The 21,810-nt window shown below is 46.7% G+C and overlaps 3 protein-coding genes and 1 long non-coding RNA gene across 4 annotated transcripts in view; 2 read left to right on the top strand and 2 right to left on the bottom strand.

Moving 5' to 3' along the window:
* Nucleotides 1-21,810, top strand: part of LOC132453796 (uncharacterized) — a 159,765-nt gene that overhangs the window by 109,854 nt on the left and 28,101 nt on the right. The gene's annotated exons all lie outside the window — the stretch shown is intronic.
* ndufs8a (NADH:ubiquinone oxidoreductase core subunit S8a) overlaps nt 1-21,810 on the bottom strand; it is a 340,733-nt gene that overhangs the window by 30,136 nt on the left and 288,787 nt on the right. The gene's annotated exons all lie outside the window — the stretch shown is intronic.
* Nucleotides 586-1,600, top strand: LOC132453657 (uncharacterized). Its single transcript, XR_009524756.1, has 4 exons — nt 586-835; nt 938-976; nt 1,225-1,302; nt 1,393-1,600. It is a non-coding gene; the product is annotated as an uncharacterized LOC132453657 (long non-coding RNA).
* Nucleotides 1,864-4,360, bottom strand: LOC132453784 (putative nuclease HARBI1). Its single transcript, XM_060046726.1, is given in 5 exon segments — nt 1,864-2,442; nt 2,521-2,547; nt 2,550-2,631; nt 2,748-2,863; nt 3,069-4,360. Coding segments are annotated over 5 exon segments (1,023 nt in total). The 5' UTR covers nt 3,502-4,360; the 3' UTR covers nt 1,864-2,077.

Raw genomic sequence — 21,810 nt, forward strand, 5'->3', positions numbered from 1 at the left:
GGATATAAAGGATAATTTTTCATGCAAAGAGTTCGACCGTTTATTGTGCAATTGTTCAGATAAAGGCTGTAGAGAAAACACAACGAGAAAGACTACACGGCTCGTATGTGACGTCACGCTCCCTGCGACTGGCGTGGAGAAGACCGACAATCTTCCCATCGGCATAACTGAAACTCTGCACGTGCCCCGACTTATAATGGTTTTCACCTCTTTCGATGCTTTTATCCTCCCCTTGGAAAAAGCGGTGAAGTGGGGCAGAGAGATCGCCATCTCTGTGCCGAGTTCCTAGGGCGGGTGTGGCGACGTATATCATATGCGTCGAGAGCAGCGAAGAGCTGTAGTTCACAAAGCGGCCTCACATAAAACCTAAAATTATCAAACTTCTTCACGAACATTTTTAGTTTTCTTTGCATGAAAAATTATCATTTAAATCCACAAACAACATATGTGTAATCCAGGGCATATAAAGACTGGGACCAGAAAATAATTATTTTCTCTCCATTGACACCCATTCATATTTTTCGATCTCATAGGTCCCATGAGCCCTACCGGAAGGGGCGTGACTTCGCCACTCTATCTCGGAGGAGTTGGCTCTCGCCAACAACAAAGGTCGGCCAATGATGGTAGGAGTGGATGGGGGGATGTCGTCTGACCCCACTGCCTCGACATCGAACCCGTTTGTAACGAGTATGTATTCATGTATTGGCAATGGACATAAATAATTGTCTTGCTAATCAAATGTGAAATGATTGAGTGTAAATTAATCGTGTCATTTTTAGTTGAAGGTATAAACATTGTTTTGGAGAAGCCGCCGACAATTAATCTCCAATCAGAGGTATATAACTATAGGCCTATATCAAAGCAGTGTCGGGTATTCTTCTAAATGTTTAATTTTTTTGAAAGAATGTCCTATAATAGGTGTCACTGATTCTTGCAGGAAACACTGTCGGCCTGTGACTCCAGGGCGACTATGGAGGTGATTTTTCGTAACAATTCTCACAGCTATAATATGAATTTGTAGATTAAAAAATGCCTAGGCCTAATTGAGTCACTGACATAGCGGTTATGTAAGGGATAATGGACAACACGGCACTTGACTAACCAAGGTTAATGTAGCCTACGCTGAACGTGGGGCCATCTTTGAACTTTCTAAAGAGCCATCGCAATGGGGAAACTCAACCGAGCAGTGCTGTAACTGTTTCACATGACTCATTTATTCTATAGAGGGAAATGGCATTGGATGAGCCCTCCACCTCCACCTCAACCTCAACCTTCTCAAGGCCTTCTCGAGGGACAGACAAGGTTTTTATTTAGGTTATTCCTTTTGTAAGGTGCGCCACAAGGCTTTGACCATGGTAACTGAATTACGATTGTAACCCATAATTCCTTTAGATTGGAACAGACACTATAAGGGCGCTGTACAAGCGCAACTTGGAGCTGGACAACGACATCAAAGTGTTGGTGAAAAAAAAATTGAAGATCGAGATCCAGCTCCTCGAGAGGGTAGGCTATTTATTAGATTTTCTTTGGTGAAGCTCGACTGACTACTGAAATAATGTTATTTTTCCTACTTTCACAGCAACTGCATGGCGATGCGACGGCTAATAAATAATTGAACAAGAGAAAATGTTTTTCCGTCCATTGTATTTATTGAACAAAAGTCACAATGAAGTTATGAGGTTATCAAATGGAATGACACATTAACATTCATACCAAATGTAGCCTACTTAATAAGCAAAAACTAGACCAAGTGATATAGAGAGTTTCACCCAGTGTGGGTTGAATTTGACATTTACTGAACACCACAGATTAGGGAATTGTAAAGGCAGGACCCTGCAAGTGTAATTGAATGTATAGTCAGTGAAACTAAACGAAAATCATTTCTGATATGTTGACATTCTGTGGGCAAGACCTTGGAAAATCTAAATGGGAAAAAAAAAAAGGCTCCAAAAGAGAACGTGCGTCCATTTGGAATAATTCCGTTAAATAAATCGCGTACTTAACGCGTTGACTTGCCCAACCCTAAAAAAAAATAAAAATCATCCTTCAAAGAGGGAAACGAAACGAAACAAAAAAACTAACCAAAAAACTGGTTAGTGATGGCCCGTCTGACCGCCGTTCCTGTGGGATGATCCACCGTGATGGGGTCCACCACATCATCTGCCACCAATGGCACATGTGGGGCTCTCTCTTTCCGAATTGATGCAATATTGTGGAGCACCACACATGCCGTGATGATTTGGCTTCCTCTCTCCGGCTTGACCCTCAAACCACGGAGGCAGTTCCAGCGGGCCTTGAGAATTCCAAAGGTCATCTCGATCCTCACCCGGCATGTGCTGTTGAACCGTGCCTCCGATTCACTCTGTGGGTCGCCGTATGGTGTCATTAAGAATGGCATGCAGGCATACCCTCTGTCCCCAACAAGAATTCCATCATAACGGCCTATCAGAAAGAAAAATGTGATCAGTGCCTTAATCGACATTTACAGTTAGTGATCTTGTGTAGGCTATTGCGCCACACCTTCCTGAAACTGTCGGCAAAACTTGACTCCCGAAAAATACGGGAGTCATGGACCGAGCCAGGCCATTTGGCATCCACACTGGTAACCATGAGTTGATGGTCACAAGTCATCTGAAAACGGCATTTTTGTTACAATAGTTGGCCATTATGAAGCATCTAACAGTTTTAGTAGGCTACCTGCAATTTCACTACCCATATAGGTCTATAGCCCAATAGGCCTACTTTACCTGCACATTGAGGCTATGGGTTGACTTTCTGTTCACAAAGTCAGCCTCATGTTCCCCTAAAGGTCCAGTGATGGGGACATGGGTACAGTCAATAGCTCCAATCAGTTTTGGGAATCCTAAAGGGATTATGTAAAATGTTACAAATGCAAACGTGTACACAGGGCATTATTCCGTAACCTTGTGAATAAGTCCTATTCCATATGGCATAAGAATTGGGACATTTTAAGCTACACATAAATGCACATCACTTGGGAGCCGAATATCCCGCACGCAGAAATTCAAGACTGACGCGCTACCTCCACTCAGGAGCTTTTATTTTACCTGAAAGTGTGTAAAATCCTTCCTTGACAATTTGACTTGGCAAGAAGCTGGGAAACGCCACGAACCTATGGAGCAAAATATTGAGCGCAGCTACAACCTTGTGTATGGCACGGCACACCGTATTTTTGCCAATACGTTCCGCATCACCAACTGCATGTAAATATGTGCCCGTGGCAAAGAATCGCAGGGAAACACAGACACACTGCGCAACAGTAAGTGCACGGCTTCTTTGTGTCACATTGCCTACATACGGTCCAACAAGGTCGATCAGATAACGAATACCCTCTGCTGAGAATCTGTATCTCTCATAAAGAATTTGGTCAGAAAATGCCAGGGGATCAGTTCTGTCCTGAAAAACCCTCTGTCTCCGGAGAGACGCCTGTACGATACGTGCACCGAGGTCCACGGTAACACCCAAAATTGGTGACGCCATTGTCGGAGGAGGGGCTAGGAAGCTGCGCACGCCGATTTAAGTAGCCGATCTCCGGCTAGACTAACTGTACGTCCACACCAGGAGCGACCAAAGCGTCAAAGACGCTTTGGTCGCTCACAAAGTTTCGCTGCGAATTTTTCTGTTCGCTTTGGTCGCTCAAGTCCCTCATGACGTACAATTCAATTATGCAGACGCATTTAAAGGAGCCGTATGCGTTTAGTAGGCCCTACAGACAGCCATATCAAATAGTGAACTCTCCCATACACCTTGGCCATATTGCCGAGACGGTTTTGCTTGTTCGATAAAGTGCTTCGACAACAAGTAGGACAGTGATTCCCCCCAATATAAAAAAAAATCCTAAAATGTAGGCTAATTACAACCGAGAACAAAAAAACCTGCGTGCTGTAGTAGTTGAAATATGTTTCACTGATCTGGATCTGCAAATCATGATCTGCACTCATTCGTCGCATTCAAAACAAATAGACATTAGCGCACATGGCTAATTTGCATACGTGCACAGGACTGGTTGGCTCCGCAAGGCAAATAATGGAACATATCTATCTATCTAGGTCTTTCTGTCTATCTATCTATCAACGCGTGTCTAGTTTTAATGTGATGTATTGTGTGTATGTCCAGTCAGACTTGTTCTGTGTGGTCTTGTAGGCTACTGTCCTGTGTGGGCCGAACCACCTAAATGGATTCCCGACGATTTGTGTCGTTTGGTATTAATAAAGACTTGACTAGGCTATCTATCTAGACTATTTAATTAACAATTATTCACCTCAGGCTCCGTGAATAGTGGGGAATAGAGGGATAAAAGACAAGAGATATATCCCTTGTCATTTATCCCTCGTCTTGTCGATTAGTTTGTTTATGTGACGGTTTTGTTTAAAGCATGCTACACCCCAGATAGCAAAACTTGATTGAATCAACGTTGAGATATGGTCAGGCTGAAGGTTGTGATCAACATTGATGTCAGACATTGAAATATATATTGAAAGTGCTCGCTATGATCAACATTGAAATAACGTTGAATTTCCAATCAATTCTGACAATGAATCAACCTTGATTCAATTATGATATGATCAACATTGAAACAATGTAGAATTGAACAACATTGATTCAACTATATATATGCATTGCATTATACTGTAGCGACCCTGGGACAATTAAATAGTTTGTGTGTTATGTGTTGCATTGTATTTCATTGTCCGTTATGCCAGTTGTTCTATGTGCATGTATTGTAATGTTCTTATTGTCAATCAGGGTGGGGGCCTGCACGCGAGTGAGACCGTGTTGCCGGGGTAACCGGGGGTTTGTTTGGGTGTCGGTTTTCTGCGGTTGTTTACATTGTTACGGGTTTTTCAGTGACCTGGTTTTGGTTGATTAAAAACTACGATCAATTACTAATGACTCGACATGATTATGTCACCGGCGAGGTCGTTACAATACATTGAAACAATGTAGAATTGAACAACATTGATTCAACTATATATATGCATTGCATTATACATTGAAACAATGTTATTATTAAAGGGCCATTTCAACACTTTTCAACCTTGCTTTGTATGTTTACAATATGCCTCATTATAAACCCCATTAGATTGGCTATTTCCATTCTTTTTAAGAAACCAAGGTTGAGAACAGCTGCTTTATTGAATGCTCTATGAACAAAAAAACAACAACAAAACAGACCATTATTCAAAAAGTTATTTAATAAATTAAACAGTACTTCTAACTCAGTGGCTGTAAGCGGGTTATGATAAGGATTTCAAGTAATTTTGCAAAAATGGCCAAAAAAGCGAATTCCATACCCAACCTTTAAATGAGCTTGTTTTATTTATATCAACCCATATTTATTAAAACAAATATTTGTAAACGGTTTCATTGGTATTGTTGCAAACCTACAGGGGTATATAGGCCCCTATATAAGTAAATACATATGGACCCTTAGATATGGCAGGCAGCCCAATAAGTTTTCTCCCCATATTTATTAAAGTAATTACAATGTACATAAAATTTATTATTTTCATCACGGTATATGAAATATTTTTAGTTTACAATGTTAAGGGTCATACTTCATGTCTATGGAGTTAGAATCATGCCAAAACCCCGCACACACGCAAAACGTGTTTTGCTCACGCATAACGATTCACACGCACACAAAACGTGTTTTACTCACGCACAATGATTCACACACACTCAGTGTGGATTGCAAATACCAAACATCATTCACAAACTAATGCATTTAGCTTCAGAAACAAACACAGTATGTTTTACACAAAGTACAAAAAAAAATCATTCAAGTAGGCCTACACAAAACAATTCTACAAGTACGGAACACTGAAAGCTGCGCGTGGATCGGAAGGCATTTGCGCACGGATCAGCAAGGCGGAAAATAAGTGCCAAAAGTCACGTGACAAACAAATTTCCTGTGATTTACACTACACAACAGCAGGTGGCGCTGTTGATTCAGTTTAAGGCCGCCAGGACGATTTTTTTTTTTCTCCCCAAAATCTTTATTTGATGCCGGCCAACCGTGTGTGGATTCTATGGAAAGCAAAGAAGGCCACTAACTGGCCCTAGAATGGCGCGGTAAAAGTGCTAAACCGCACGGAAACCGTACGGAAACTGTACGGAATCCGTGCGGTATGGCAGGAACAACGCCACCTGTTGTTGTGTAGTGTGAATCACAGGACATTGGTTTGTCACGTGACTTTTGGCACTAATTTTCCGCCTTGCTGATCCGTGCGCAAATGCCTTCCGATCCACGCGCAGCTTTCAGTGTTCCGTACTTGTAGAATTGTTTTGTGTAGGCCTACTTGAATGATTTTTTTTTGTACTTTGTGTAAAACATACTGTGTTTGTTTCTGAAGCTAAATGCATTAGTTTGTGAATGATGTTTGGTATTTGCAAACCACACTGAGCGTGTGTGTGAATCATTGTGCGTGAGTAAAACACGTTTTGTGTGCGTGTGAATCGTTATGCGTGAGCAAAACACGTTTTGCGTGTGTGCAGGGTTTTGGCATGATTCTAACTCCATACATGTCCTCCTGATTAATCAGATATTACATTTACATTTACATTTAGGGCATTTAGCAGACGCTTTTATCCAAAGCAACTTACAATAAGTACATTTGTCAGAAGAAGGTGAAACAACAATATATCAATGTTGGAACAGTAAGGATTTTCATAGAAACAAGTGCCAAGCACTAACAATTGTTTGGTTAACCCATTCCCCCTTAGCAACAAAAATAGCTATAAGATGCTACACAATGCTAATTACTATTTTTAGATCTAAGTTCCAGGGACCTGTATGGGGCCGGCCCGGTCCCTCTCGGGCCCCCTGAACTATCATCACCTTTCACCATGCCCCTGCTCTTAACCATCAGCTTTCCACATACCACTGCCTCCATATTTAACCATCAGCTTTCCCTATGCCCCTGCCAAGTGGCGACTGGTCATTAGGGGCAAGTGGGGCTCGGCCCCACCTACTCTCACCTACTACCTATTCTCACCTACTAAAAAAAGAACAGAAAATGAAAATGAAAAAAATATATATGTATAAAAAAATATATATAATCTTTTTTTATATATATATATATATATTAAAAAATAATCTCCCCAGAAAGTACTGTAAAATAATAAGTTTGGCGCTTTTATTTCATTTTTAGTCGACCCTGGCTTGCTTCTTCCGGCTGAGTTCGTCTGGAGGGGCTAGCCCCACCCATAGACATCTTAAGGTGCGAACACACCAAGCGCGTACCTCGCGTACCATGTACGCGCGTAACGCAGCTAAAATGTTGCTTGACCATTTTGTGTCAAAAATGGTCAGATACACGCGTACGCATACGCGCGTAGGTGAGACCTCCCAAAACTTCCCCCCCCCCCCCCAGCCTGTGGCTGCGCTGGATTTAGGAGTCCGAGGAAGGAAACCCAAACGCCGCCGTGTTTGGGTGGATGATAGAGTTTGGATCGGGTTCGATTAAATAATCTCGGATATAAATAACAATAATCGGGTTAAATAACTTCACATGGTGTGTCTGGTGTGTTTCCAGCATTCGTAGTGTTGATCAGCAGAGAAATAGTCCGCCAAGACGTTGAGGTTGCTTAGCAATCAGAGACTCTGTCCATGCAAGTGAACGGAGCGTTCACTCTTCGTCATAACTATCAAACCAAACATCCTTCACATTCACCGAGCGAACATTATGAGAGTAAAATGCACATTTCTCGCTAGAAATGTTTCCATAAACGCATTTAATGGCGTAACTATGTTACTATTTCCACCCAGAATAAAGAAAGTTGCCGGCCGTGGCTGCCATGGACATGGCTGCGCTGGAGTCCGAGGTAGGAAACCCAAACGCCGCCGTGTTTTGGTGATAGAGTTTAGATCGGGTTAGATTAAATAATCTCGGATATAAATAACAATAATCGGGTTAAATAACTTCACATGCTGTGTCTGGTGTGTTTCCAGCATTCGTAGTGTTGATCAGCAGATATATAGTCCGCCAAGACGTTGAGGTTGCTTAGTAACCAGAGACTCTGTCCATGCAAGTGAACGGAGCGTTCCCTCTTCGTCATAACTATCAAACCAAACATCCTTCACATTCACCGAGCGAACATTATGAAAGTAAAATGCACATTTCTCGCTAAAAATGTTTCCATAAAAGCATTTAATGGCGTAACTATGTTACTATTTCCACACAGAATAAAGAAAGATGTCGGCCGTATGCTTCTGTCCAAGCTCACTACTCTCTGCCAGTGACGTCGGGTCAAGCTCAACGCTGATTGGCTATTGCGGCGCGTATGAGCGTAAAAAGTTAAATTTTTTGAACTCCTCGCGTACGCGCGTGTATGTACGCGCGTATATGTACGCGCGTATATATACGCGCGTATATATACGCGCGTATATGTACGCGCGTATATATACGCGCCTCATACGCCCCTACAGCGAGTAAAATGTTGCTTGGTACGCATGATACGCGTGTACGCACCTCATACGCGCGTAAACCAATGCTTCCCTATGGAAAAATTGCCGATTTTATACGCGTGGTACGCAGGTAACGCGTTTGGTGTGGCCGTACCTTTATAGCATAGACGCCAGAGCCCGTCTACGAAGAGCCTAGGCACTTCCCATACGCCCCATTGTACCGATCTTGGTTGTAGTTCCTTCAGAAATCCACTGGGGGTGATCGCGGGCGAGTCCAGATTGAATGGGAATCTATGGGGCTAGACCATGGACATATTATAAAATGGACAACCGATTCAAAAATGGCGCCTATTCATTCCTATGTAAACTGCTCAGTGGCGCAGGGCAACATCAAGGAGAGATATGCTTCCGCATCATGGGTCTATGGCTACACCCTACTTCGAAATAATTATCAATAGTTTTTTAATATATTTCGGTTTCTGAAACGAGAATCAAATGCCCAATATATACACAGACCCATCAGCTGGTGTACCCAGGGAACTCACAAGGTGTTAGGAAGCAAAGGAGTCTGAAATGACCCCACATGGTATCATGGACCCATTATGTGTGGGTGCAATAAATAAGACAGATATGATGGTGGCGGTGCCAGCCCCATGTCAGGTTTCAAAAACAAGTAATACTGAAACTGAATCTCAAACTTTATCCTGAAATGTATTGAACATGAAATATTGTACAGGGAGAGGGCTGTGGCCGCAATCGATGGAGGAGGCAGTCAGGTGTGCAGGAAGACAACAGGAGTATGATGGACAGGGATCTGACATGGACAGGGAATTTTATTTAAACATTCAGAGGAAATCAGGCCTACTGTAGGCCTATGTAAATAAGTTTAAAGTTGTCTAGGATAGTATAAATGATAACTGTAAATGGCAGGTGTACTTTGCTTTTGATGGAGCCATAATGTTATATTAAAGGTTGGGTATGGGATTTGCGAAACGCCAGCAGATTTTGAAAATACACAACTCAAATGGTCCTACCCCCTCTCCTTCAACGCTGACTCTGACTCCACCCATTCCAAGTACCTGGACGCGCAATCATGCACGAGCGCGAACAGAGATGCGCGAGAGCAAGCCAGGCTAGCGTAGGTTTTCGTTTAACAACATGGCACTACATTCAGCTGTAAGTTGCACCCAGTACCGCGGGAAGTAGGGGTGCTGGGGGTGCTGCAACACCCCCTGTCCGAGGCCCTGTCTTATCACAGAAAACGATCATTTCTAAAAACTCCGGCCAAAGTGGAGATTTCTGAAAACGCCGGTTATGTGTTGTCGTGTCAATGGGGAGAAACGGGATTTTAGGTTCTGAAGCGTCACATTATGCACCAGGAAATGCTTAACGTCGCCTCCGAACTGTTTCGGCCCGTGGCAAAGCGAGTCATCCTCGCTGCTGTCCAAGGCATTTTGAGACGCAGCATTTATTTAATGCTCATATGACCTAGTGCCAGTGGTGTAGTCTACGTGATACGCAGGTATACGCCCTATACCCACTAGGAACGCACCAGGATTTGCGTATACCCACTTAAAAATGTGCACGGATACGTATCAATCGTCTTGTGACAGATCTTTCACTTCTGTGTTTATTTTTCGCAAATACCGGTTGGGTATAACTGCAATAAAATACTTTAAGCAGGGGAAGTTATCTCCTACATTCACCATTCATAAAATTCCCCCTGCGCGCTCGCGCTCTGCCCTGTCTCTGTTACGAAGCGCGAAGCTGCCCCTGCATCTCTGCACGTTAGTTGCGGGCCGAGCCCCTCCTTCTCGCGTGTGTGTGCGTGCGCATGTGTGTGTCTAGTCCTCCCATATTAATGTGTAAACCACATAACAAGCAGTCAACAGAAGACAATGTTTTAATCCCACTTTATATCTCCTTGTTACTTTTAGATGAGAACCCCTGTCCAGCCTTTCAGACTGGGTGTCAGGCTAGGGAATTTAAAAACAGGCATCCTCTTTTAGAGTGAAGGGAAAAAAAGTTAGGTAAATGTCAGCCAACATACAGTTGGTATACACAATTGAAATTCATAATGTTAATCACTATGCAAATGAGAGTATAGCTAATTCATGGTCATTTTTAAGGTGCAGTAATTTCACAATTTTACACAATTCAATTACTGTATGGTATGTTAGATAACAACAGTAAGAGCTCAAATTAGAGCAATTGAAAGAGTGAAACATTAGTCTCCTGTCATCTCCTTCTCATGCACTGGTTAGCCATGGTTGTAAACAGTTCATTAAATTATTTTGAGTAGATTTTGTCCTTGTTTAGCATGTGCTATTGCTACTATAGATAAAGGACAACTTGTCATTTATGTGTTCTATTTGTTCATACTGTTATTAAAACTGATAAACCTACCCAGCTTTCCATGATTGTTGATAATCGTTATACTCTAAAATCAGCGGGTTGTAGACCCCTGCGTTGGTGAGTGTGGTGCGACACCCCATAAGTGCCACACACGTACACGTACCGGTGGGACGGGTTTGTACGAGGCTGGGAGGGTATCATCACAGTATACTCACTACAATAAAATAGACTACACCACTGCCTAGTGCTGAAAAAAGGTTACATGAAAAAGTGTGAGGGTAGCGGTGGTGCGCTAAACTTGTTCTGTGAGCAGCTGAATGTGAACCATGGTGTGAAGGAAGTGAACACAACGATCGATTTTCAACTGTGCGCGCATGCACTGGTGTAATTGAGCTGCGCTGCTATATATCTTTTTTATCAATGTAACGAGTTGCGAGTCTAGTGCAGGCTGAGTTTTTTTTTTCCAGCACCCCCTGCTGAGAATACGTTCCTGCGGCTATGGTTGCACCAGATGTTATAAACATTAAACGGTCACATAAATCATCACTATTTTTAGAAAATGTATGTTTGTTTCATATAATTGTTTTGGAAGTCCTGGTTTTCACTAGGGTTGCCGCGGTGTGGACATTTTCACACCGAGTAATACACTCGTCTCAACACCGGTATTACCGAGTATAAACGGTATAAACTTTGAAACTAGGTCAACCGCCACACAAGCATCGGTTTTTAGACCCTTCTCGTCCTTCAGTTGCCGCCAACGTTCGAAAGCAGCGCCTAGGATTATTCTTGATTTGTTTCTCTTTCAGCGTTTTTATTATCAATTACTCTCTGAAAAAGAGTTTTCCTTCTCTTTGCTGGTGGTGGTGGTGGTGGTGGGGATGGTGGCGTCTTGTCTGCCATGGAAATTGTCTTCTACTGCTAGGTCCAAATGTGGATTAACTAGTTCCAGTAGCTACCGCAGGATAACAACAAACAGGAGCTTGCTCTGGGTCACGAGCTCTGGGTCACGAGTATTGCGCGCGGGGCGGGGAGGGGGAGTGCAGTACGACCGTTTGATTGACGTACTTACTGTCCAATGCAACTCGGTGGCGCTGGAAATGATTGGCTGGAGTTTTTCGAGCCCTGCCCGTTCCACAGATGATTGACTTGTTTAATTTTCATGTCAGTACTTCTAACTCAGTGGCTGTAAGCGGGTTATGATAAGGATTTCAAGTAATTTTGCAAAAATTGCCAAAAAAGCGAATTCCATACCCAACCTTTAATAAACATTTTATTGATGGGCACCTTTCAGGCCACTTAAGCACACCTTACATGCATAATTAATAAAATATTAAAAACACTTGGGTGAGGCGTGTTTGTCACTTATGGGAAAGAGCTGGAGTAACGGAATAAGATGCAGCTGGGCAGGGTGCTGAGAAGTGATGCATTAGGCATGATGGTGGCACGGCAGACAAGTAGGGGAGCATGATGGACTGGGATCTGATGAGGAAACAAAGATTTTCTAACTTAAGATAAAATATACTCTGAAGTTTCCAGTTTCTGCAAACAGAAGAGAAGGGGTTTAGTTAAGGCCTTTTATCATTAATAAGCTAGACTGTGACAATCAATAACAAAAAAATAAAAACCAAGTCTTAGTTTAAAGCCCACTCACCACATCAAGGTGCAGGCCAAGAGTGGGAACATAGAACAAAGACTCACATCACAAACTGTCACAACATGAACAAAACACATAAATACATGAAACATGTACATAACTACGAGACCATAGACCCCACATCAAACTCAGACAGTGACAACATGTAAAAACATATAAATACATGAAACATTTACATAAATACGAGACCATAAGATATGTTTGGGTTTCTCTCGTTTTATCTTAAAAACGAAATACACATAACATTAAGAAAAGGGAAGAAAATAAAAGTAATAGATAAAGCTAAACTCAGTTAGTGATGGGCATACATTTAAATGTACAAAAATTACAGAGGTGCATGGATCGGATGTGCTGTTCAAAAAGAAATGCACTATTAAACTATGCCTTGTGCTCCGTTATGCAAGCTCCAAGTCTACAATTGAACAATGTGTTTTTGCAGTTTTGAGTGCTTTGTGCCAACTTGTGCTCCGTCATGCAAGCTCCAAGCGTCACTGCTTAAGAAACAGATTCCTTCCAACTAACTATTTACGAAAAATGCAATCAATAACTTATGTACAAATAAATGGTTACATTTCAACCAGCAAAGAAGTTGGAGTGGCCTACACACATAAATAATTGTAATACACCAACATTGTCAACTGTCATACATAGGTAGCTACACAAGCTAATGAAAAATTAAATACCAACGCTGAAATGTTAGACTATTAACAATAATATAAAATGATACCGTAATGCACCCGTTCTTTGTCTTTGGATCTTTTGAATAAATGGATCAATATATTGTAGCGACCCTGGGACAATTAAATAGTTTGTGTGTTATGTGTTGCATTGTATTTCATTGTCCGTTATGCCAGTTGTTCTATGTGCATGTATTGTAATGTTCTTATTGTTAATCAGGGTGGGGGCCTGCACGCGAGTGAGACCGTGTTGCCGGGGTAACCGGGGGTTTGTTTGTGTGTCGGTTTTTCTGCGGTTGTTTTACATTGTTACGGGTTTTTCAGTGACCTGGTTTTGGTTGATTAAAAACTACGATCAATTACTAATGACTCGACATGATTATGTCACCGGCGAGGTCGTTACATTGGTGTCAGAAGTGAAACTATTTTATTTTTATTTTTATTTATTTTTTCTCGGTCCTGCTGTGCTCGGCGAGTAGGCTGAAGTTGCGATCGCCGTTAGCTCTGTTTTTGTTGTGGCTTGTTCTCTGCAACAATAATGCTTCCTGCGGACTGTCGGGTGAAGATAGAGATGGACGACTACGGCGAGGGGGCATGTGGAGAAGCCTCGGAGTCTCTGGTGAGGGGTAGAACCAAACGGGAAACGGCCGCCGTGGAAAAAGATGATTTTTCACGCATAGTTCGCAGCGCCGACTGCCCGTGGCCACCACAAGACGGCGACAGACACGGCGGCGCCTTTCTTACATCAAGCCCGGTGTCCATCAAGACGCCTAGATACACCGGTAAGGCTGACTGGGAAGCTTTCCACGCGCAATTTGAACTTTTAGCCGATGCTGCCGGATGGTCAGTGAAGGTCAAAGCGCTGCAGCTTGCGATGTGTCTGGCGGACGACGCATTGTCTTGTTTGTTGCTGCTTAGCCCAGAGGACAGGGGGGACTATGTTGCCCTAGTGGGGGCACTAAGTAGGCGTTTTGGACTATGTGTTAAGCCGGGGCTAATGCGCTCAGAACTCTGTAATAGGCGCAGGAAGCCTGGGGAGACGCTGCGGGCACTGGCCAACGATATCGAGAGCCTGTCTCGGCGAGCATACGCCCACATGCCGCCAGCCGTGCAGAGCGAACTCGCTCGGGATCAGTTTCTCCAGGCCCTTTCCCCTACAGAACTACGCATTCAGACCCAGCTAGCCCACCCGCAGACTTTGCAAGAGGCCTTGGAGATGGCCATAGAGAGGGAGCTGGTGTGGGCTGGAGCAATCGACGGTCATCCTGCTCCTCAGCCGATGGTGAGATCGGCGAGGGAGAGGAGTGAGGACTCACAGAAGCCAGCCTGGGTGGACGAGCTCACTGAACTCGTCCGCGCTGTCTCTATGCAGGCGGACCGCCGCCCCCCGTCTCGTCGAGAGCAGAGGGTCTGCTGGGGCTGCGGGCAGCCTGGCCACCTTGTCAGAGAGTGCCCTACAACTGTGAGAGCCCAGGGAAACGGGTCAGGGTCCGCGTAATTGGGGAGACGCGAGGCCCTGCCCCCTTACCCCCGCCGTCGTCGTCTGGAGGAGCCCATCATCACAGCCGGGGGGGCGGAGCTCCACCCCCCCCAGAAGCAGACGACAACATCCCGGAGCCTGTGGTCGTGGTGGGGCGGACCTGGGCGGGGGACTTTTGTCATGTTCCTGTCACTGTTGAGGGGGTGGCCTGTTTGGCTTTAGTCGATACGGGGTCTACTGTGACCCTGGTGAGGCCAGACATTTTGCCGACCTGGACGGTACTCCAACCTACAACCGTGCAGCTCCGCACAGTCACGGGGGAGAGGGCTCCCATGAAAGGGAAGGGGTTGTTGTCCATCTGCGTAGGGGGAAAGACTGTCCTCCACCCAGTGTGGGTAGCAGCTGTGCAGGACCCCTGTATCCTAGGGTTGGACTTCCTGCGGTGCACTGGCTGCCAGCTGGACCTTGAGAGGGGGGCGATTGGCTTCCAAGGAGGGCCCACAGTCTATATGGCCCCGCCAAACACCTCCTACATCCGCCCCCCACCGACAACAGCTCAGATGGAACAGTCACACGTCACCGGCCCCCTTCACCCCCTTGCAAAGACCTTCCAACCACCCTGTCTTCCCGATCCCTGTCCATTGTCTCAGTCCTCCTCCTGCAACCCTTCCCCCTCCCTCCCACCCCCTTGTGTCAATGTTTCGGCTCCTACAGACTACTCCCTTGCCACCCCAGCACCCCACCCCATGAGCCTGGGCCCCTTCCCCGCCCAGCTTCCTCAGACAGGTGAGGAGACTGTGCTGTCGACTGTGCGGGCAATTTGGCAGGGGCACTGTGATGGACTAGACCCTCAACAGCAGGAGCAGCTGTGGCTACTACTGGCAGAGTTTAAGGACAGCTTTGCCTTGAACGAGAGCGATGTGGGTCAGACACACCTGGTGCAGCATGAGATCGACACTGGGGATGCCAGGCCCATCAGAATGCGCCCGCGTCGCCTGCCCTTGGCCCGCCAGGAGGCTGCGGACCAGGCGCTGTGGGAGATGCAGCAGGCAGGCCTCATAGAGCCCTCAGATAGTCCCTGGGCAGCAGCCGTGGTGGTGATGGTGCCTAAGAAGGGGGGTAAGTGGAGATTCTGTGTCGACTACAGGCCACTTAACGCAGTGACGAAGAAGGACTCCTACCCCATCCCACGCATTGATGAGGCCTTAGATGTCGTAGCTGGGTCGTCCTGGTTCTCCTCACTCGATCTCCGCTCTGGCTACTTCCAGTGCCCTCTCGCCCCTGACGCCAGACCCAAGACTGCATTCTGCACTAGCAGAGGACTGTGGCAGTTTCGGGTCCTCCCTTTCGGCCTCTGCAATGCACCTGCGACCTTCGAGAGGCTGATGGACAGAGTGCTCGCCGGCATCCCCCGGCAGCAGTGTATCGTCTACCTGGATGATATACTGGCACACGGGGGCTCCTTCGAGACAGCACTTGCCTCGCTGCGTCAGGTTCTGGAGAGAGTAGCTGCGGCGGGCTTGAAGCTCCATCCTGATAAGTGCCATTTCCTGAGGAGAGAGGTAACTTTCCTTGGGCACAGGGTGGGGGAAGAAGGCATTAGCACCATGGAGGACAAAGTGCAAGCTGTCCAGGACTGGCCCACCCCCACTGACACCAGACAGCTGAAAAGCTTCCTCGGACTGGCGTCTTACTACAGACGCTTTGTGAGGGGCTTCTCCTGTGTGGCCGCTCCCCTGTTCCGCCTGCTACAGAAGGACAGGGAGTTTGTGTGGGCAGAGGATTGCCAGTCTGCTTTCGAGACACTCAAGGGAGCTCTCACCAAAGCCCCGGTGCTCTGCCCTCCTGACCCTGCCCTGCCCTTCATCCTGGACACGGACGCTAGTAACGTTGGCAATGGCGCCGTGCTGGCACAGGAGGGGCCGGAAGGGGAGCGGGTGGTGGCGTATTACAGCAGGACATTTAACAAAGCTGAACGCCGCTACTGCGTCACTCGCCGCGAGCTGCTGGCCATCGTTAGAGCTGTACGCCACTTCAAATATTACCTCTGTGGCCGTCACTTCACTGTAAGGACCGACCACTCCGCGCTCCAGTGGCTCATGTCTTTCAAGGAGCCAGAAGGGCAGGTCGCACGGTGGATCGAGGAGCTGCAGTCCTACAGCTTCAGTGTGGTGCACAGGGCAGGGGTACGCCATGCTAATGCAGACGCCCTCTCCCGACGCCCCTGCAGTCAGGATGGCTGCCGCAACTGTGAAAGGAGGGAGAGCCGTGAGAAGGAGCTGTGCAGCCAGGAGGAGGGATGTTCTGCGGTGGAGGTGGCGTCCCCAGTCTGCTGTGAGCTCCGGGAGGTCGACACCGCAGGATGGAGACGGCAGCAGGAGGAGGACGCAGACCTTCGACCAGTGCTCCAGTGGTTGGACCAACAGCGGCGGCCCCCATGGGAAGAAGTGTCCGTTCTCTCCCTGGTCACCAAGGGACTGTGGGCTAAGTTCGAGGCCCTGCGACTGTGGGATGGCGTGCTTCAGCGGGCCTGGAAGGAACCCGCCACCGGAGAGGTGAGGTGGCAGGTGGTGGTGCCTCACTCTCTGCGTGGGGAAGTGCTTCAAGCGGTCCATGGTGCCGTGGGCTCAGGTCACTTTGGGGTGACAAAGACCCTGCGTCGCCTCCGCCTTGGCTTCTACTGGGGGCAGCACAAGAGGGACGTCGAGGACTTCTGTCGCCGCTGTGATGGCTGCACAGCCCGCAAAGGCCCCACGGAAAGGTCCCATGCCCAGCTACAGCAGTTCCCTGTGGGGTTCCCTATGGAGAGGGTTGGGGTGGATGTGGTGGGCCCGCTACCCTGCACAGAGAGGGGGAACAAGTATGTCCTCACGGCCATGGACTATTTTACCAAGTGGCCGGAGGCGTACGCTCTGCCTGACCAGGGGGCGGAGACCATAGCGGACGCTTTGGTCGGGGGGATGATTAGCCGTTTTGGGGCAGCGGAGTCCATCCACAGTGACCAGGGGAGAAATTTTGAATCCCGTGTCTTTGCGGCTTTATGTAGCAGGCTGGACATGCAGAAGACCCGTACTACCCCCCTGCACCCACAGAGTGACGGCTTGGTGGAGCGATTTCATCGCTGTATGGAGCAGCAGCTGGCCATTGTCTCGGCTGAGCATCAGCGGGATTGGGACAATCATCTGCCTCTGGTGCTCATGGCATACAGGTCAGCTGTCCAGGAGTCGACGTCCTGCACACCTGCTCTGCTGATGTTGGGCAGGGAGCTTCGCACCCCAGCTGACCTGGCGTTTGGCCGGCCGCCCGATTCTCCCCCTGTTCCTCCCGGCCCAGAGTATGCCAGGAGACTCCAGGACCGCCTTGAGACGGCTCACTCCTTCGCCAGGGGACAGCTGCTGAGCGCAGGGGTGAGGCAGAAAAGGAACTATGATGTGCGTTCTCGTGGCAGGCACTTTGAGGCTGGGGAGCTGGTCTGGACCTACAGCCCGCAAAGAAAGAAGGGAAGATGCCCAAAGCTCGATAGCGAGTGGATCGGGCCATGCAGGGTCCTTGAGAGGATGGGGGAGGTGGTGTACAGGGTCCAGCTACCACCTCGGGGAAGGAGGGTGGCTCTCCACAGAGACCGGTTGGCCCCTTATCGAGGCACCGCCACCCCTCAACCTGCTCCAGCGAGCCCTGCAGCTCCCCGCACCGGTGCGAATGGGCCCCGGACACGCACACCTCAGTGTTCTGGCCCTGGGTCCTCACCTAACCCTATCCTTGTCTCCCCTCCCTGTCGATCACCACAGTCAGCAACTTGGCCCCCAGCCCCGCCCCTCCCTTTCCCCCTGCCCGCCCCCGGGCCTGACACTCGTGGGCCCCTCTTGCCCCCAGGCGCTTCTCCCCAGCCCCCCGTGGCCCCAACGCGGCCTTGTAGGGAGAGGAGAGCGCCGGGTCGCTTCCGGGACTTTGTTTGTTCCCTCGAGGACGAGGAACTTTGAAGGGGGGAGGCAATGTAGCGACCCTGGGACAATTAAATAGTTTGTGTGTTATGTGTTGCATTGTATTTCATTGTCCGTTATGCCAGTTGTTCTATGTGCATGTATTGTAATGTTCTTATTGTCAATCAGGGTGGGGGCCTGCACGCGAGTGAGACCGTGTTGCCGGGGTAACCGGGGGTTTGTTTGTGTGTCGGTTTTTCTGCGGTTGTTTTACATTGTTACGGGTTTTTCAGTGACCTGGTTTTGGTTGATTAAAAACTACGATCAATTACTAATGACTCGACATGATTATGTCACCGGCGAGGTCGTTACAATATGTTGAATCACAATGATCTGTCACGGTTAGCGGGTGGCAGGCAGGCCGGTAGGACAGTTCGGGTAAAAAGATAATTTTTTAACCCAAAAGGCAAGGAACACGGGGGACGCGGGTTACGCGGGTAACACAGAGAACACCGGGAACACACAGGACACAACCCACCACAAACTAAAGTGATCCGACAAGGAACAAAGGAAAGACAAGGGCTTAAATACAAAACACACACAGGGCACGCAACGAGTAACAGCTGAAACACATTAGGGGAGGGAGCAGTCATCACACAGGAGGGAAACCTGACATGTGGAGAAACAAGACCGATACCAAAGTAAAACAGGTAACACACCAAAACAAGACAAGGAAACCGACAGACCATGACATGATCGCAAGCAGAGGACCGTGAGAGTTCTTGAGCAGCAGCTGAACCAGTCTAAAAATCGGACACGTTAACGGAGCACTGAACTAGGCCCTCTCGGATGCCATTTGTTTCACTACGACTCCTTTCAGCTGCACACCCCTCTTCTCCAGCAAAAAATAATTAGAGATAACGGCTAATAAAACGCTTGAGGTGGCGTTTTGAAAAGAAAAGACTTACATTTTTTAGGACACAGCTGCAATACCAGGCTTGGCCGCTGAGCACTGGAGGATTGCGGAAGTGTGCAGTGTTCCCGGGGGCTTGGGCTAGACGGCTAAATATATCTCTTTCACCTGCTTGTCGTTGAAACATCGCACATTTTATTGTAGATTCCGCAAGTTCAATATAGATTATAGTTCAAAAGTCAAATGAATGAGTACTTATGTCCTTTCGATTTCTTACAGTTTGGGCCGTTGTTGGCCGTACACACTAGCATTCGGCTTATGAATGCTGATGGGTCAGGGACGGACTTGCGACTGATACGACCAGAGACCCCTCTTGATGGCATCTGAAGCTGAAGCACAATCGGAGGACTTTCCGTCAAAGTTAATTTTTGCGTACTGTATTTATATTTTCCTGCAGGCACATTTTTTTTTTTTATATTATGTATGGAGAAAGTACATGGGTATAAATGGAATTTCTTCCATTTCTTGTGTTCAATGTTCAATGCGCTATATACATGGTACGGTATGACAACCATAAATAATACTGTCAATGTCCCGCTCAATATCATTTAATCTGTCATTGTCTATTTTTCGAAAATAAAGATAGTTAAAATAAAAAAAAATTGTGCAATAATAAACTGCTCCAACAGTGGAAACAGATCGTCATTTTTTTTCGTTTCCCAAGGACAGAATAAGGTAATGTTCTTGCTTGCTCCTGTATGAATGGTCCTAGGCTACCTGAGGCTGCGACTGGTAGGGAAAGTTGCGCTGTAGCCCGGGTAAAATCGCACATGGCTTATTCAAGTTGCGCGCTAGACATTCTCTAAAGTGTCGAGACTCAAGCACTTAACTTACCTTAACCGATTGTTCCATACAAATTGTTTGTTAACGATTTAACAACTTCAACATCTGCTATTACTGTAGTTCTTTTTTTGTAGGACTTACTAGGTCATGGGCTAATGACTTTGCACAGAGAGAAAACCATCTACACCACTTGTCATTGATTGCTATGCATTCACTGATCTTTACAGATGGGTTTGTTTTAAGCCATTGAATTTAATTTCTCTGCCCTGCAACACATAAGGCAAGCTACACATGTTTGTTAAATTGAGAAATATGGGCTAGGTCACATTGAAACAGTAATTATATAAACATTATACCAACATTGCAACAGGCAAGTTTATTCAAACATCACACTAACAAGAACACAATAAGAACAGTAACTAATAGTAAATAAACAAAAAAATGAGAAACGATTTTGTAATGTATTGTTTGATTTACTCGACTACGGTCTGTCCCGCCTGGGTACGCATAGTGCCGTTGGTACGCATGCGCAGTTCAATAAACCTACTGTCAACTCCAAGACTAAAGCGTATCTGTTGACCAGAGTATCTTACATGGTGTCAGAAGTTTTTCAAGAACAGGAACTGTGGGAAAATGGCTTCGTCGCAGTTCGAACATCCCAAAATAGATTGGGACGCCTCGGATTTGTATCAAGAGTTTTCAAGATTCCGGAGTCACGTAACGTTCGTCTTTGAGGGTCCCCTCTCCGACTTGGCGCCTAAACAACAGGCAGGCTGGCTAGGTACGTGGATCGGAGAGCAAGGCAGGGAGGTTTATAAGACGCTGCCCTGGGAAGACGGAGAAAAGCAAGATCCGTCGAAGGTACTGGACAAATTTGCCAATTATATCAGACCTCGAAAAAATAAGAGGATAGCCAGGCACCGTTTCAAACAGAGAAAGCAAGGGCCGACGGAAAGTTTTGATAACTTCCTGAAGGATGTAAGGCTAATTCTGATGGACTGCGAGTATCCTCAGCCTGACGATATGCTAATTGACGCCATAATCTCGGGAGTGAGAGAGAAGCGGGTCCAAGAGCGGCTGCTCGAAAGAGGCGAGAGCCTCACGTTAGATAAAGCCATAGAACTTCCTCAGCAATTCGAATTATCACAAAAACAAATGAAAATAGTTAGAGAAGAGGATTCACAGATGTCAGCAGTGTCTGTTAAACCGAAGCAATTCGTGCCCAGTAAGGCAATGCCCTACAAAGGAAATTCTACTTATCGACAACAAGCATCGGTCAGCTCGTCAAAAAACTGCACCAAGTGTGGAAAAGACCCACAGCACAAGTGGAACCAAGGGAAGTGTCCAGCAAAAGGCTCTGTTTGTTCCTACTGCCACAAACCCAACCACTGGGTGGCAGTGTGCCACAAGCGTGCAGTAAACACTGTGAGTATTGACTCGGACCAAGACTCAACAGATGATGAGGGAATGCTGAGCATAAATATGATGCAGCCCGAAGACCCCACTGTTGATAAATGGGTGGTCAAATTGGAAATTC

The sequence above is a fragment of the Gadus macrocephalus genome, chromosome 3, assembly GCF_031168955.1.
Source record: "Gadus macrocephalus chromosome 3, ASM3116895v1".
NCBI classification, from domain to species: domain Eukaryota; kingdom Metazoa; phylum Chordata; class Actinopteri; order Gadiformes; family Gadidae; genus Gadus; species Gadus macrocephalus.